This window comes from Ctenopharyngodon idella, chromosome 24, assembly GCF_019924925.1.
Source record: "Ctenopharyngodon idella isolate HZGC_01 chromosome 24, HZGC01, whole genome shotgun sequence".
Classification (NCBI taxonomy): Eukaryota; Metazoa; Chordata; class Actinopteri; order Cypriniformes; family Xenocyprididae; genus Ctenopharyngodon; species Ctenopharyngodon idella.
In genome coordinates, this window is record NC_067243.1 from 20,189,781 (window position 1) to 20,208,254 (window position 18,474).

An 18,474-nucleotide genomic window follows, 5' to 3' on the forward strand; every position below is an offset into this window, starting at 1 on the left:
TATTCATGAAGATTCACACCTCCATGCATACTGTTTTTCTTGACAAAAAGTGTCTTACAAAATTTAAATCTCTATATCGTTTTATATGAACGAGTAGGCAGGATAATTTGTACAATGTCTACAACCTCCAATACCCAGAAGTCTTGTAAACACATATTTTGTATCTATTCTGTGGCCTTATTTCAGTGACTTAAGTTTTATGTTTTTTTCAATAACCACACATAAATGTTATTCCTTCAAAAATACAAACATGTACATACATGTTCCTCACATATTATGGTAGCCTAGTTCATGCTGAATACAGTGTAACGACACCTTTTCCATTAATATGTTTATGAACAACTGAAAAAAGCACAAATGTCAGGGCATGTCAAAACTGTTCCAGGGCCCCAAAAATCCTCAGACCCCAGAGGGTTAATATAACTCTGATTGTGTTCATCAGAAAGAAGAAAGTCATATACACCTAGGATGGCTTGAGGGTGAGTAAAGCTTGGGGTAATTTTTATTTGAAAGTGAATACTATAAACGTCAGTTTCAGTTAATGATTTTTGGCCCTCCAAAACTATTTCAGCCGAAACACAAATTCTTTTTTTTTTTTTTTTTTTTTTTTCTTTGCTGTTTTAGCTGAATATATTTGATTGACAATTTCAGTCCATCACTAGTTTTTTTTTTTTTTTCTCTATGTCATTGACCTGGCTACACATGCCCTAATGTTTAGCCCTCACCCCCCTAGTTTGACTGACACCTCTGTGGCCTGAGCCAGCAAGGGCATGTCCCATTCTCATATGACCCATGATCAGGCTCCACTGTGACTTCGGCAGGATTAGGTGAAGGGAAGGTGAAAGAGATCCAGTCACGCTCCATAGCTCCACTCTGGAACTGGAGACCTCAAATGTCCTTCTTACACAGCGGCTTTTTGTGCTGAAGTTTGGGTTGAACTTTCCCACCTCGGACTCGTTCATCCATTTCTCTAATACAGTTCGGGTTTGAGTCTGACTAGCTGCTGCTCGCTCAGCATAAAATAACAACCTCCAGCCATTGCCATGTTTCACCAGCGCTCCTGGTCCCGGCGGTCTCGCGCTTTGTTTACTCTGCCCTTCCAGGCTGCTGGCTAGTACACTAATGCAGCTGAAGCCAGAACTGCAATACCAAATTTTGTTTCGCTGCACAATGATACTGATGTTCAAGGAGATTGACCATTTTTAGAAATGGGTGAGAGCAAGGAGTGTCCAGCTATGTTAATTTGACATCCTTGATACAATTTTGTGGCTTCGATGGTGTTCTGAAATGAGGAGGCAAAGCCCTCACTGTCATGTAAATTTATGTTTCAGTTACACTTAATATTGATAAATTTTTCAGGCTAAATATATAAACATTACTTGCACTATCAAGAAAACATATTTTATTAGTGCTGTCAATCGATTAAAAAATTGATTAATCACATTTTTCTGTTGTGATTAATCACACCTAATACACTTTTGTATTGTAATACTTTTTACATTGAATCTCCAAGTGAAATGAAGGCCAGTATCACTGATACCAATACTGATACTGATGTCTCTTACATGATTTTTTTCTTCTTCTTAATTTTAGCTATTAATTATAGCCATTCAACAACAGTATAATTGAAAGCTATCAATTTTAACATTTTAATAGGCTTTAAAAAATGTAAAAATTTTTAAGTGAACTTAAAACAATCTTCACATAAACCCATTGTAATAAATGTCACATTTAGCTGTGCCTTTTATATATCAGGGCTCAACGCTAAGGGTTATTTTCTTACTGTCAGTCAGACCGGTTCAGATTTTTACCTGCCCTGCCAAAATGCTCAAAAAAAAAGAAAAAAAAGGTTATTGTTTTCGTTGTTTTTGACCCATGTAACCTTGCAAACAGTGCTTTAAGATTTTCAGGTAGGTCTAACATGTGTATATATACAGAAATTGAAAAAGGTAATCAAACACTGCACAAATTATAAATTAAATATAGATTAATCCTTTTTAAATCTACAAAAGTGATTTTCTCTCTTCTTTTGTTCTTTGACTAACATTAATGAGAGACATCAGCAGGTTTATTAGGCTGCTGTCACTTTAAGAGCTGATGCACATGACGCAGATCTGACACGTATCCTATTTTCTCACAGCTCTTTACGTTCATTTAACACTTTTTAACTCATTTAAGACGAGGATACTCGCCAATAACAGGAATTTGACATAGTTTTGTGTGTTTTTATCCATTTAAGTGCGAAAGTGAACTCAATGTGGCTTGGCGTGCTGTCTAGCGGCTTTCTGTGTGCATGTTTCAGATGTTTGTTCAATACCAATACAGATTTGAGTTCTTTTTTTGCATCTTATTGCGCTTAAATGGTTTAATAGCACTTGAATTGATGATCACATGATGCAATGGATGCCAGGAAAAAATGGATGCTGTGTTAATTGCGTTAAATATTTTTCACGAGTTAAACTGAAAATTAATCGCAAAACTAACATGTTAATTTTGACATTAATAATGTAATTATTGTTCTATTGTTCTAAAACGAAGTAGCCTATATTTTTCATCAAGTTTTCTCATTATTTTTACATTTATTCCAAAACAGTAACAGTCCACTTTAGGAAGTCTACTAGCTATAAGTAACTATAAGCAATTACATGTCAACTAACTCTCATTAAAGTACTAGTAGACTGTTAGGTTGGGTTAGGGTTAATAGAATAAGTTGACATGTAGTTGCAAAGTTACTTATAGTCAGTAGAATGTCTGTTGGGGAACCATCAAAATAAAGTGTTAGCAGATATTAAGCAGACCGTCTAATAATACTCTAATGACTGCTAGCTGACATGTAGTTGAAAAGTTGCTGTACTTATAGTTAGTAGAATTAATAAAGTTTACTATTGAAAAAAGTGGACTATCGAAGTGTTTACCTTCTTTTTAATAGTCAACTTATTTTTGGTTCATCGGCCATCGAATCATAAGCTCAGGATGGTCACTGACAAGAAAAGAATAGAAAAAAGACTAGTAAAAATCTACCTAGCAGCAACTTAGCAATGCCTTGGCAACCATCCAGAACACCATAGCAGTGCCCTAGCGACCAACCATTTGCTTGTGATGTAGCATAAAAATGTCTGTTAAAATGGCTAAATATAAATGTATCAATGTAACAACCATCTAGTTATGCCCTAGCAACCACCCATAATACCATAGCCACACCCAAGCAAATACCAACCCCTTAGTAGCCGCTAGGAGCACTTTAGAAATTGCCTAGCAATCCCCTGGCAACCACCCTAGTGACCTGCTAGCAACACCTTGGCAACCATCCCTAGCAATGCCATCCAGAACACCCTAGCAGTCACCTAGCAACACCTTAGCAACCATCCAGACCTCCCTGGCAGTGCCCTAGAAACCAACCATTTACTTGTGATGCAGCATAAAAATGTCTGTTAAAATGGCTAAATATAAATGTATCAATGTAACAACCAGCTAGTTATGCCCTAGCAACCACCTAGAATACCATAGCCACACCCAAGCAAATGCCAATCCCTTACTAACCACTCAGAGCACTTTAGAAATTGCCTAGCAATGTCTTGGCAACCACCCAGAACACCCTAGTGGCCTGCCAGCAACACCTTGGCAACCATCCCTAGCAATGCCATCCAGAACACCCTAACAGTCACCTAGCAACACCTTAGCAACCATCCAGACCTCCCTGGCAGTGCTCTAGCAACAAACCAATTGCTTGTAATGTTTTACACAGGCAAGCATCACTAACTTTATCTTGAGAAAATGTACAAATCTATTAACAATAATGTTGATATTGTACTTATTTATATTTGCATGTAGTATGTGTAAAATAGTCATTGTAATGAATTATTGTGCAAAAAATGTCACAATGTTAGGGGTCAACCTGTACCATAATGTGTAATCTCAACATAAAATGTTATCAAATTATAATGAAGTGCAATATGTGCTGATTAGAGCTCAGTGTTGTCGTGCCATCAGGGGACTTGGAGTTTGCACTTTTAGGAGGGCGTAAAGTTACAGAGTGCTACGGCTGTATTATTAGACACCAGTGCTCAGCCAAGCACACAGATTCCATGTCTGATCTGCCCTTCCTGCTCGAACCGCACAAGGGCGAAGCCCAAAGCATGCAAATATAGTCCATCTGATCAAATGAAGGCACGGCCATGCTGTTAAGCAATCATCTTTTTGGCTGCGTCTGATAAGTGGAGTCTGTACTCTCCAGATGGTGTGTGTGTGTGTGTGTGTGTGTGTGTGTGTGTGTGTGTGTGTATGGATGCAACTCAGAGAGCCACAGGATGAGGTCAGTCTGGCCACACTGATCAGTCTTTCCTATGCTGCCAAGATCAGAATCCGCTCCCAAGAGAAGGAGCCCAGGACGCACAGTATGGGCTTGGAGCTCAGTCTGGAAAATAGTGCGCAAATGCTCAAGTTCCAACATTTCAGCAAAAAAGAAAAAAAAAAGAGAGTGATAAAAGAGAGCGTAACTGGTGCCAAAATAGTATTGAATTTTAATGGATTTCTTGATTCCGTTTTTTGACTCGCAGCGGCAAAAACCTGGGAGATGTTTGGAATGGAATACTAGCATACTTAAACTGTATACTAGTGTTGTTAAAGTTTTAGTTCACCCAAAAATGAAAATTCTGTCATTAATTACTCACCCTCATGTCGTTCCACACCCGTAAGACCTTCGTCCATCTTCAGAACACAAATTAAGATATTTTTGATAAAATCTGATGGCTCAGTGAGGCCTCCATTGCCAGCAAGATAATTAAGACTTTCAGATGCCCAGAAAGCTGCTAAAGACATATTTAAAACAGTTCATGTGACAACAGTGGTTCAACCTTAATGTTATGAAGCGACGAGAATACTTTTTGTGCGCCAAAAAAAACAAAATAATGACTTTTCAACAATATCTAGTGATGGCCGATTTCAAAACACTGCTTTGAAGCTTTACAAATCTTTTGTTTCGATTCAGTGGTTCAGATCGTGTATCAAACTGCCAAAGTCACCACCCCCCCCCCCCCCCCCCCCCCCCAGTGGTGAACGTAACGATGACGTAACGAAGCCTCGTTTACTGAAATCATGTGATTTTGGCACTCCGAACCACTGATTCGAAACAAAAGATTCGTAAAGCTTCGAAACTTCATGAAGCAGTGTTTTGAAATCACCCATCACTAGATATTGTTAAAGTTGTTATTTAGTTTTTTGGCGCACAAAAATTATTCTTGTCACTTCATAACATTAAGATTAAACCACTGTAGTCACATGAACTGTTTTAAATATGTCTTTAGTACCTTTCTGGGCATCTGAAAGTGTTAATTATCTTGCTGTCAATGCAGGCCTCACTGAGCCATTGGATTTCATAAAAAATATCTTAATAAAGTAATAAATGACATAATTTTCATTTTTGGGTGAATTAACCCTTTAAAAGTACTGACTTCGGTACCAATTCGGTACTGAAATTTTAAAAATGTGACGCTTTGAGTGCTGTTGAGCGGATTCATAAACACCTCTAATTGGCCATTGTGTTCATGCGCTCAACAGATTTGTCTATGATTGGCTACAATGATCAACGCTTCAAAAACATGTTGTAAATAGACATCATACAAGAGGCAGGCAAAACCACGTAAACGCTCCAGCTTCCGCTTTCAAAACACTTTCATATTCAAACACTTCCGTGTGCTTTCAAATGCTCCCGTGCGTTGATTATTGTAGCCAATCACAGACGTATCTCTTGAGCGTGTGAACACAATAGCCAATCAGAGGTGTTTACAAATCCGCTCAACAGCGCTCAAAGCATCACATTTTAAAAATTTCAGTACCGACTTGGTATCAAAGTCGGTACTTTTGACAACACTACTGTATACTTGCCTACTATTTTTAAAAAATAGTGAAATAGTATGCAGCCCAAAAAGCAGTTCCAAAAAGCATCTATGACGGCCACAATCTTTTTCACAGGCTGCACAGAACTCGCAAGTACCTTATTACATTACAGTAGGGCCTTTGAGATGAATGGACTAGCATTCAACTGGGATTATAGACCACCTTGGCGAACTCTTGCTGTATACTGAACTTAGTAGGTCTTTACACACTGCAGTCCTAGTAGGAGTAGTAGGGTAGGATGCTATTCCAAACACTCCTGGTTCCTTACAGAACGGATAGAGAGCATTGATGTTGTTCTTGATGATAAATTGATTAGTCCACCTCTGAGGTCACGCCCAGATCTGAGATCAGCTCGTGTCAGTGGAAAAGCAGTAGATGATGTGAGAGTCAGGAAGGGAGAGTGAGAGGAATACAGAAAAAACAGGAGGGAATAAGACCCCTCAACAGGGCAATTCAATTAGTCTGCTTTTAGAGGAGCGAGGAAAAGAGAGAGATAGTGAGAAAATGTGATTAATCAAAGTGAGTCACACTCATAAGAGCATCCACTGAAAGGTTTACAGCCTAACAAAATTTGAAAAACACAATTAAACTGAAGGCTATAAGCAATTGCAACTAATCAAGTGATTTTTTGGCAGCTCCTTTACATAAAATGAAAGTGAGTGGAGCCTGGGGATGTCAAGCTTAAAAATGACAAAAAAGGTGCCTTTAAAGTAGTCCATACGACTCGTAGTGATGTTTTCCAAGTCTCCTGAAGTCATATGTTAGCTATATGTGAGGAACAGACTGACAGATGCTCAAAAATCTACACTGTGGGCACATGTAACTTGTATGTAAAAGTAAACTTGTACGAATGTGTAGAAGTAAACTTACAAGTAGAAGCAAACTTGTATGTAAAATCAGTTGTAAACTTGTTCACATTCTTATATACAAGTACATATTTAAGTACAAATAAAGGTAACTTGTATGTAAAAGTAGAAGTAAGTTTACTTCTACATACAGGTTTGCCTTTACTTGTACATAATTTTTCACCTACTTTTATATAAGTTTACTAATACTTTTTCATACAAGTTGCTTCTACAAACGTTTACTTGTATGTAGATGTAAACTTGTAGGAATGTGTACAAGGTTACATCTGCTTTTACAAGTTTGCTTCTACACATTGTTTCTGCTTCTTCTGTACATGTTCATACATGTTTACTTCTACTTTTATATACAAGTTTACTTCTGGTTTTACATACAAGTTCACTTCTGATTGTAAAAGTAGACGTAAACTTGTATGTACAAACAGAAGCAAACTTGTATGTAAAAATAGATGAACATACAAGTTTGCTTCTATTTGTACATACAAGTTTACTACGTCTACCAATACGTACAAGTTTACTTCTACATTCAAGCTGGCTTCTACTTGTACATAAGATTAGTTCTACTTTTACATATGAGTAGAAATATACTTTTATTTAATTCTACTTTAACATACAAGCTTGCTTCTATTTGTACACAAGTTTACTTGTATGTAGATATAAACTTTTAAGAATGTGTACAAGTTTACTGCTTTTACATACAAGTTTGCTTTTTCATACAAGTTCACTTTTACATACAAATTTATTTCTATTTTTACTTCTGAATGTTCATACATGTTTACTTCTATTTTTACATACAAGTTTACTTCTGCTTTTACATACAAGTTTTCTTCTTCTTGTAAGTAGACATAAATGTATGTGGGTCATTGACAAATAAGGTTTTTAAAAGTGTAAAAAAAAAAACATAATGGAGATACACATTTTTAAGTTTTATTAAGTGTTAACAATGAGATATGTGGTTTTTATAATCAATTAACACTGCTTTTGTCATCTTTTACAAGCTGGACAAAATTTGTCACCAAAAAAGTAATTCAGTTTAACCAAAATATCGGTTTTACCGAATGACACTTTTGGTCATACCGAATGACAATATTATCAAACAATGCTAACAGGGTGATATCTAGCTAGCTAGCAAAAGGACAATCAAACATTTTATATTCAGTTCAAGTTTTTGAAATATTACAACATTTTCCATGTTTTATAGCGGTTGTACCGAATGACCTGATGTTTCGTGACATGCGTATAAGAGAGTTCATTACTTTGTTTCATGACCATGTGGTCCTTTGCAGGTGTCTGAATGATGTCACATCCTGTCACATGATATTGACCACATGACTTGATCCAAAATGGTCCCTTTATATTGGTTACTCCAAATGACATGAATGAAATTCATTTTTCCAGACATTCTTTCTCATAACAAAGACTTCTACACATAATTTTAATACCATTTTGCACTATGTTGATATATGATGTTATAAAATCATGCCAGAATAAAAAAATATATACATTCATTACATTTTAAGATATTTTAATCACAAATGAATTGGCTGAATTGGCCTTTGGACGGTTAAACCGAATGACCTTTTGACACTTCAAAACCTTTAAAATACCTGTATATGTAGCAAAATATAATTAAAACCTTTTGGATTCAATAAAAGAGATCTAGTTGTTCTACTTTACTTACTTTGGATGTCATATCTTTGTTTTTTATTATTATTAAGGCCTTTGTACAAAAAAAATGACCCGTCACGTCATTGACTCATGTACAAATAGAAGCAAACTTGTATGTAAAAGTAAATAAACATACAAGTTTGGTTCTATTTGAACATACAAGTTTACTTCTACATACAGGCTTGCTTACTTGTACATAAGATTACTTCTACTTTTACATACAAGTAGAAATAGAAGTAAACTTGTATGTAGAACTAAACTTGGGTTTTCATACCTGCCTTCTGTGTTGTTGGCAAATATGTGTGAATGTACTCTTTAGCTGTCTCATGTTTGTGGTTTTGTGGTTTAGAAATGGTTCTCTTTTCTTCTCTTTCTCTCTCTTTCTGTCTCTGTCACTATATTTTATCTGCAGGTCTAACTGGCTGAAGCCATGCTGCGGGAGGAGAGCAGCGCTCTGGCAGGTGTGTTTGCTGAGTGCCGGCTTCAACTGTTTCCTGGTCGCCTGTGTCATCTTGGTGGTGGTCTTACTGACTCTGGAACTGCTCATCGATACTAAGCTTCTACAATGTGAGTATTAGAAGGAGTTTGGGATCTCTTTAGAAGCCACTCTGGGCTCAGAATGAGGATTTACCATCTAGTAGTTAGCACACGTCAAACATGGGCACTTACTGTATAAGGGATTCAGATTTGGACTACACAGATCATGCTGTTTTAATTCACTAGAAGGAAATGGCTAAAAAGATTCATACAGGAAAAGCTCTTAAGAGTCATTCTTTCAGGAATTGGACAACATTGGTCATGCCCTATGTTTTTGATTCCCTACACAGAAATTCTCATGAGAGTAATTTGTTTGGAATTCAAATTACACTAGTCTCACTATGCTTTTGATTCCCTAAAGAGAAACGGCTTAAAGTATCCTGTGTTTGGGATTCAGACCACACTGGTTGGGGTGTACCTTTTTGATTCATTAGGAAGAAATAGTTCATAATAGTAATTCATTTGGGAATCGAACAAATAGCTTATAAGAGTCATTTGTACAGAATCAGACTACACTGGTCGAGCTGTATGTAGTTTGTCTGGGATTCGGATTACTGTGGTCACACTGTATGTTTTGATTCACTAAAAAGAACCGACTCTCAAGATTCATTCGTTCAGGAATCGGACTACACTGGTCGCGCTGTATGTTTTTGATTGACTAAAAAGAAAAGGCTTATAAGAATAATTTGTTTGGGATTCAGACTACACTGGTCGCACTAAGTTTTTGAGAAACTAGGAAGAAATGGCTCATAAAAGTAATTCATTCAGGAATCAGAGTACACTGGTCGAGCTGTATGTCGTTTGTTTGAGTTCAGACTGCACTATGTTTTTGATTCACTAAGAGTCTCATAAGAGTCATAGGAGTCATTAGTTTAGATTAGAATCATAAATATTTTTAAAAATATTCAGTCGGTTCATAACTGGTTCTTATTTCCCAACCCAATAAATCATGTGCATTTTATATTTTCATAATACAATCTTGACAATTGAAAAGTATGCAGTATATTGTATACAAACACTATCTCTCATGATTATACATTAGGGGTGTAACGGTACATGAATTTGTCCCAAGCTGTCACAGTACGTCGAATACGGTCAGTCACAGGCGATCCACACTCCAATCCAGAAAGGGGCACGCGCGGTAATGCAACACTGTTTGCTAACCGCCACAACAGGAAAAAGAGCAGAAGAGGAAGAATAGACTATCTATGCATAGATATGTTTACGTGTGATCTCTCAACCAGTGTTTCAACTGCGGAAAGACATCAATAAAACAGCTAGAATAATATCTCACGTAGCATTACATTTACCTCAGGCAAGTCATTTAGTGTCCACAGCATGTTAGTTCACTAGAGAAATTAACTCTAGAGGGAAGCATTTCACTAAATACATGCACTATATTCACTGTTTAAGAAAAAAGAAGCAATTTTATGTTTAATTTTTCCCCCTGCCGTACCGAACCATGACTTCAATACCGAGGTACGTACCGAAACGTCATGTTTGTGTACCGTTACACCCCTACTATACATCTGCAATTGTTGATCTAATCTCTGCTGAAATTATTCTTAATAAACACATTGTGAAATGACATTTGCTTAGCTGCTATTTGCCTGGACATATTCATTTCTCAGAAGAGCCTATTGTAAATCCGAATGGAGATCCCCATTCATGCTATGGTGGAAAATCACGGCTCAGCGTGCAGATGAGTGCGCACTAAGGAGAGAAATGTGAGAGATGACAGAAGCATAAGTCAACCTATATCTCTCTGTCTTCTCTGGCCTTTACAAAGTCCTGATAGACAGATGGAGGGGGGAGACGGATGGGAGTGGAGAGAGAGCAGTGAAGGAGTGCAGGACAGCGACCGGCCGGCGAGATTAATGGAAGGAGGGATTGAGGGAGATGAATGGGCTGATGGACAGATCAGTGAACAGAGCAAACTAAGACATATGGGCCGGGAGAGCGGGCGGGTGATAACTGAATGCAGTAGATCTCTTGACCGTAATGGAGCGGATAAATAGACAGATGCAGGACGCGGATTGGGTGGAATATCAAATCACAAATGCCTAATGCTTTCAGTTCAGGCGGCTGCCATAATAAGATTGAGCAGTGACTGTCCTCGGCTTGCGACACGGATACGGCGCACGTAGGGAATTTGGCTTCCCACTCGAAAAGTCCCTGTAAGGAGTAGTTTCATAAGAGAATAATTCTAAAGAATAAATGTCCCATTTTTTAAGTAGATTACACAATTATCTGAGGTTTTAATGTGTAATCTAAACATACATCAGTATTTTGTGAAATTTTGTTTTTCTGTGAAAGTGTCTGTGTTATAGTTTTGTAACTTCAGTGATTTGTAAATAGAATCACTTATGCAAATGCTGTGTTTCTTTATTGATAAAGAAATTAGTAAGAGGACTGGAAATTATGGAGAGAGAGTAGAACAGTTAATAGGGCATGACACAGGCCAGATTTAAACCCAAATTTCCAGCATGAGCGCCACAACTGCTAAGCCATGGCTCTGACATAAATTATAACTGAAATTAATTCAGTATCAAAATGAAACCAAACTTTACCCTTTTCACTTTCTTGTTGCGTCTTCAAAGGTCCTGTTGTAAATAATGTGACTTTGCTTATTATTCTAAAAGAAAAAATGGTATTATTAAAATCATTAGAAATTTATATTTTTATAATATTTTAATTAAAACAGCTAAGCTACAATATTTGTAATATATTTTATCAAAATGTAATGTAACATGCGCCATCATTGAACAACTTGATTCATTCATTTGAACATTGATTCATTGAAACCATCCAAATTAAAATGATTTGGACTTCTCAACACTAAATACACTAACATTTAAAAGTTTGAGGTCTGTAATATTTTTTTTAATGTTTTTGAAAGAAGTCTTATACTCACCGATGCTGCATTTATTTGATCAAATATACAGTAAAAACAGAAATATTGTGAAATATCATTACAGCTTAAAATAGCTGTTTTCTATGGAAGCTTGTTTCCGCCACTAAATAAAAAAAAATAAAAAAGGTAATTACGATTTTTTTTTTTTTTTTTTTTAATGTCACAATTCTGACTTTTTTTTTTTTTTTTAATTGTGCGATATAAAGTCAGAATTGTGAGTTATAAAGTCAGAATTGTGAGAGATAAACTCGCAATTTTGAGAAAAAAGTCTTTTTTCCCTCACAATTGGACATACCATGTAATTCTGACTTTATAACTTGCAATTCTGGCTTTATGTAACGTAATTCTGACTTTATATAACATAATTCTGACTTTATAACTCGCAATTGACTTTATATAGCGTAATTCTGACTTTATAATTAGCAATTCTGACTTTATATAACGCAATTCTGACTTTATATCTCGCAATTCTGACTTTATAACTCGCAATTCTGACTTTATATCTCGCAATTCTGACTTTATATCACGCAATTCTGACTTTATAACTTGTCATTCTGACTTTATAACTCGCAATTCTGACTTTATATCACGCAATTCTGACTTTATAACTCGCAATTCTGACTTTATCACGCAATTCTGACTTTATAACTTGTCATTCTGACTTTATCTCAATTCTGACTTTATAACTCGCAATTCTGACTTTATATCACGCAATTCTGACTTTATAACTCGCAATTCTGACTTTATCACGCAATTCTGACTTTATAACTTGTCATTCTGACTTTATCTCAATTCTGACTTTATCACGCAATTCTGACTTTATAACTTGTCATTCTGACTTTATCTCAATTCTGACTTTATAACTCGCAATTCTGACTTTATTACTCGCAATTCTGACTTTATATCAAGCAATTCTGACTTTATAACTCGCAATTCTGACTTTATAACTCACAATTCTGACTTTATATCACGCAATTCTGACTTTATAACTTGTCATTCTGACTTTATATAATGTAATTCTGACTTTATTACTTGCCATTCTGACTTTATATCTCAAAATTCTGACTTTATAACTTGCAATTCTAAATGTATAACTTGTCATTCTGACTTTATATCTCAATTCTGACTTTATAACTCACAATTCTGACTTTATATCAAACAATTCTGAGAAGAAAAGTCAGAATTGTGAGATAAAAAATTATCTTTTTTTATTTTTTATTTCACGGCGGAAACAAGCTTCCATAGTTTCTATTTGAATATACTTTAAAATGCAATTTATTCCTGTGATCAAAGCTGAATTTTCAGCATCATTTCTCCAGTCTTCAGAGCCACATGATCCTTCAGAAATCATTCTAATTATGCTGATTTGCTGCTCAAGAAACATTTAATTATCAATGTTGAAAACAGTTAAGCTGCTTCATATTTTTGTGGAAACCATATTATACATTTTTGATGAATAAAATTTCAAAAGAAAAGCATATCTTTTGCAATCATACTGACCCCAAACATTTGAATGATAGCATACTTTTTTTTTTAAGTTGTTTCAAGTGTAATGAGCTCAATATACTGTATTTTATCCTGAATCGTTATGTGAAGTGCAGAATCTCTTTGAATTGTGTCCACAGTTAATAATGCATTCCAGTTCGCCTGTATCATCCACTGGATCAGCCTGGTCATCCTGTCTGTCTTCTTCACTGAGGTGAGTGTAAATGTTTGTATGCAAAAAAATCACACAAGATCTCTAAAACATTTCTCATTAAACATTTCTCCTTCAAGATTAAATTGTCTTAGCTGTACTATACACATTCGTTTTATGTATATAAAGGAATATAAAGCCATTTTTGGAGAATCATCTGAGACTTCATGAAAGATAACGGAGGAATAAAAGAGCAACATCTCAGCAATAAAAGTTTTCCAAGGATGTGAGTGTTTAATGGTCACAGGCCACTAAAACAACTAAGATGCTGACTCTGAGACAATCATGATTTACAGAGAGCCACCAGGCTTACTAGAAATAGCATCCTTCACAATTATCGATATAGTACGTCGTTTCAAATTAATGGTGCCACAACGGGACGTTTGGAAGTATTTGATGTAAGGTGTCGTCTGAATGTTTATGCTGTAGGGGCGTCTTAATTGAACCCAAGAAAAAGCAGTTTCACATAGTGCTGTTACTGTACTTTAAAAGTGTGTGTGTGTCCTGACGCGTGCTGACTTCTATTGATTCCCATTTCTTCGGATCCAGTTGCATTTGTCTCTGGCTCTTTTAAAGCAGACTTGCATTTATTTCCTTCAACTTGCGTTTTACTTGTCGATAAAGGCCACGAGACGGGAAAGCCTGAAAGTTTCAGCGTTGATCACATGTTTCAGCCTGAGAGAGAGAGGAAAAGAGAGTGAAGTGGGGGATAGAAAACGCTAAAAAGACTACCGTGTGCCACCTGAGTCAGCAGTCACTAAGACACAGCATCTCCTTCGAGTGTTTGGATGAGATCTCGCCAGCTTGCGAGTTTATGAATACATATTGCAGGTCACTGATAAATTATGAGCTGCGTTCTGAGACGAGATGAAAGAAAAAAAAAGATTTGTGTTGGAAATGGGTTTTGCAGACGCGCCGGGGTTATTTTGCCAGCAAATGGAGGTGAATTCTGTTGCCGCCACATCTCGATATCACTTAAATTTCGAATTACTCTATGTACACATTTTCCCTGCAAGCACATTATCTACGTCTGCTGTTCGTGGGTCGCTGGAAAAGGAATGTTTGCCTTTTTTTTTTTTTTTTTTTTTCTCTCAAGGCTTGGCTTTTACAAAACGTGGCCTGTTGTTCTTTAGTGGATTATTTCCCAGAATGCAATGTGCTGAACCATCAGAAATCTGATCACTGATTTTCATTAATCTGTTTCTTTCAATCTGTGGTTTTTTCCACTTATATGTGTCTCTCTCTTCCTCTTTCAGACTGTCTTTAGGATTGTGGTGCTCGGGATATGGGATTATATAGAGAACAAAGTTGAGGTAAGCTCTCAGGGGTCCCATTAGTACAGGGGGGACACAGAGTGAAGAGGCGAGCCCTTGAAACTTAATGAAGGATGAGTCTCTCTGGCGCAGTGACACTCTCTCAATGTCACATTGTTGCCTGAGCAGGAGAGGATCCATTGATCCAGCTGCACTGTGATTGGCTATTCAGTTCTTTTGACCCTGCCCGTTCATTTACATATTACATTTTTTGTCATATGTGCCTGATATGAAGTTTTTCAAAAGCATTTACTTTATATTTAAGGTGCACACACACACACAGACACAATATTTTTCAGAAATATTAAATAAAAAGATAAATAATATATTTATAATATATAATAAATATAAATGTATCTTTTTATATATATATATATATATATATATATATATATTAAATAAAAAGTTAAATAATATATTTAATATATAATAAATATAAATGTATCTTTATATATATATATATATAAAATAAAAAGATAAATAATATATTTAATATATAATAAATATAAATGTATCTTAATATGTATGTATGTGTATATATATATATATATATATATATATATATATATATATAGGGCTGTCAATCTATTCAATTTTTGAAAACGATGTGGCATGTAATTAATTTGATTATTAATTAGCACAATATCACACAATTACTGTTTTTTTTTTTCCTGAATAGCATGGGTGCAAATGTGATATTGATTTTATACATCAGTTCAATAAATAAGTCAATATATTGTTATATTTTAGACACAATATTGTCTGCTTTTGCTCAGTTTTGCAAATGAAAATATTACCTATAAAGCCGGAGCAGAACGATTGTGTGTCTCCGAGCAACACATAGCGATGTTTCTTTTCTGAATAAATCCATGTTTTGAGCAAATCAGTTGGGTGAACCAATGATTCAATGACCCATTCATAAAGAGAGCCATTTATACTTCATTCCTGAACAAATTAGCCGTTTGAACGAATCGAATAAATGAATGACTCAATGACTTGCTCATTTAGATTTTTACCGCCGCCTACTGGCAGTTTTAGTTTCTTATTTAGAGTATCATTTCATTAAAAAAAAAATATTTCCATATTAATAAAAAACTCATTAAAGCTATATAGTTCACCTAAAAGTAGCCTAAAAGTTTGTGTGTAATAAATTCTATGTTGAATCAAATAAAATATTTTTGCTTTTGTCATTTAACACAATAATGACTTTAAATTATCTTTTGGGGGTATTTTCTCAGCCAAATTTGATGTGTGATTAATTTGCGATTAATTAGGTTAATTAATTAATTACAAATTTTAATCGCTTGACAGCCCATATGTGTGTATATATATATATATATATATATATATATATATATATATATATATATATATATATATATGAAATAATCAATATTTTTACATGATAGGGGTAATATATAAAAACAGGTATAATATATAAATAGGTATAATATATAATAAATATTATATATTTAATAACATAATAAATAACAATATAAATATTAATAAATAATATTATAAATATATAAATAAATTATTCAGACTTTTTTTTATATATTTTTACTAGTAGGTGCAGGACACTATAGTTCATTTATGTAAGTGAGGATAGCAAAATAAAGTAAACTGTGACATATTATACACAAAAATTCTTCATACAGTGGACTACCAGTAAAATTGATAAAAATTTGGAACGAAAAATTATTCAGACACTGTGACCTGACCATGTTTTGCTTAAGTGTTATCTGACATAATTAGACAAGATTAATTTTTTCTGACACAGTTTAACTCTGAGATCTTGTCATATTTTATTACCATTTTTTTTAAAACTATAATGAATGGGCTGTGATAATGTGAAATGTTGAAGGTGTCTGAATAAATTTTGCTTTGACTGTGTGTGTGTGTGTGTGTGTGTGTGTGTGTGTGTGTATATATATATATATATATATATATATATATATATATATATATATATATATATATACATATATTATATTAATGTTTTTATAAAATATTTACTGATTATTAAGGTGCACACACACTCACACATCAATATCAAAAACTACGTTTTGTATAATAGAAAAATATATGAAATACATGTATGTGATACATATAATATATAGAATACATATACATATATAAAATATACAAATAATAATATATTTAGAATTTATATTAAGTATTATTTATTTATTTATGTATTTAAGTACATAAATAGTCGTTAGTATGCTATGTTATGAAGCCGAGTGTCTACAATAGAGCATTACCTGTTATGTAACAGCCCATAGTATTAAAAAAAACTTTTACATTTTACAAACTATAAGACACTGGCGAATGATCATGTGTGTTTTTGTTGTTGTTGTTTTTTGTCAGGTATTTGACGGTGCTGTGATTGTACTCTCTCTGGCCCCAATGGTGGCCTCCACGGTGGCTAACGGCCCCAGCAGCCCCTGGGACGCAATCAGCCTCATCATCACCCTCCGCATCTGGAGAGTCAAGAGGATCATTGACGGTAAGCTGCTTTATGAAATCACACCATTCACATATTTTTCCTCACAACATTTCTTGACACTATGAAGTCTTAAAAATAAATACATTTGTTTTTAGTTTACCAGATGTAAATACATTTGACCCTTAAAACACTTAAAGAACCCCTTATAGAAAGTGTTAATGTAAAAGCATTAGCCAATTCAACTGATTAATTTTACTAGCTGTTGTCCTGTCCGGCCCAATGAGTGTGAGTTATGATAGACGCTGCTACACGCGCTGCTACTGCCAGTTTTGGTCTTATTAGAATTCAGATTGATTCAGAGTCTTTTGTTGGAACTGAGAGGAGCATAATGTCCATAATGTCTCAGCACAGGTTCTGTTTATGCAAGTGTATTCATGATCGATGGCTGGGGCAGGTCAACTTCATTCTCACTAAACGTCACTGAGCTGTCAGACACACTTACATAAACAACAAACATCTCATAGAAACAGCTCTGACTTACATTTTATATATACAGAAAATTTATATAAAAATGGGTTAATAGCTAATTCAGTTGCTTCAAGCTAACTCAGTTGCTTGCTCATGACAAATAGCAACACAGTGAAAAGTATTTCTAATATGTTGGACCTTTTATTGAGAGTAGCCTACATTTACCTGTTGAGACGTGCCTTCACAAGCAACCTTAAGAGCTTTTGTGATGTTTGAGTCGACGGAGGCGCAACATGCGAAAGGTGCGTTTGCAAAATATGCTGTATTTTTGTAATCCGCTAGGTGCCACTAGCGTCACAGAAACGACATACTTCACATTTAAACGTATCAGTTTAGGACACAGATCTAATTCAGACACGACAAATAAAAAACACCATGGCGTCAATTTAAATGTATGCCAGAAGTACCTTTTAAATTAATAATTAAAAATAAGTATAACATAATTAGTATTAGCAGCCTACTATAAATAAAAAATAAAATGTAATTATAATAAATATAAGTAGGCTATAATAAATAAAAATATCAGTATTCTTTAAAAAAAATAAGTTGAAATTATGCAAACTAATGACTTTAACAAACGCACAGACTATCGATTAACATCCTCTGATAGG

The 18,474-nt window shown here is 34.8% G+C and overlaps 1 protein-coding gene across 2 annotated transcripts in view; it reads left to right on the forward strand.

Moving 5' to 3' along the window:
* Positions 1–18,474, forward strand: part of tmem266 (transmembrane protein 266) — an 88,770-nt gene that overhangs the window by 51,620 nt on the left and 18,676 nt on the right. For both annotated transcript variants that reach the window (XM_051883985.1, XM_051883983.1), the window contains 4 exons: positions 8,839–8,993; positions 13,503–13,576; positions 14,830–14,886; positions 17,257–17,395. In XM_051883985.1, coding sequence (XP_051739945.1) covers positions 8,839–8,993; positions 13,503–13,576; positions 14,830–14,886; positions 17,257–17,395 — 425 coding nt within the window. The remainder of the gene's footprint in view (positions 1–8,838; positions 8,994–13,502; positions 13,577–14,829; positions 14,887–17,256; positions 17,396–18,474) is intronic.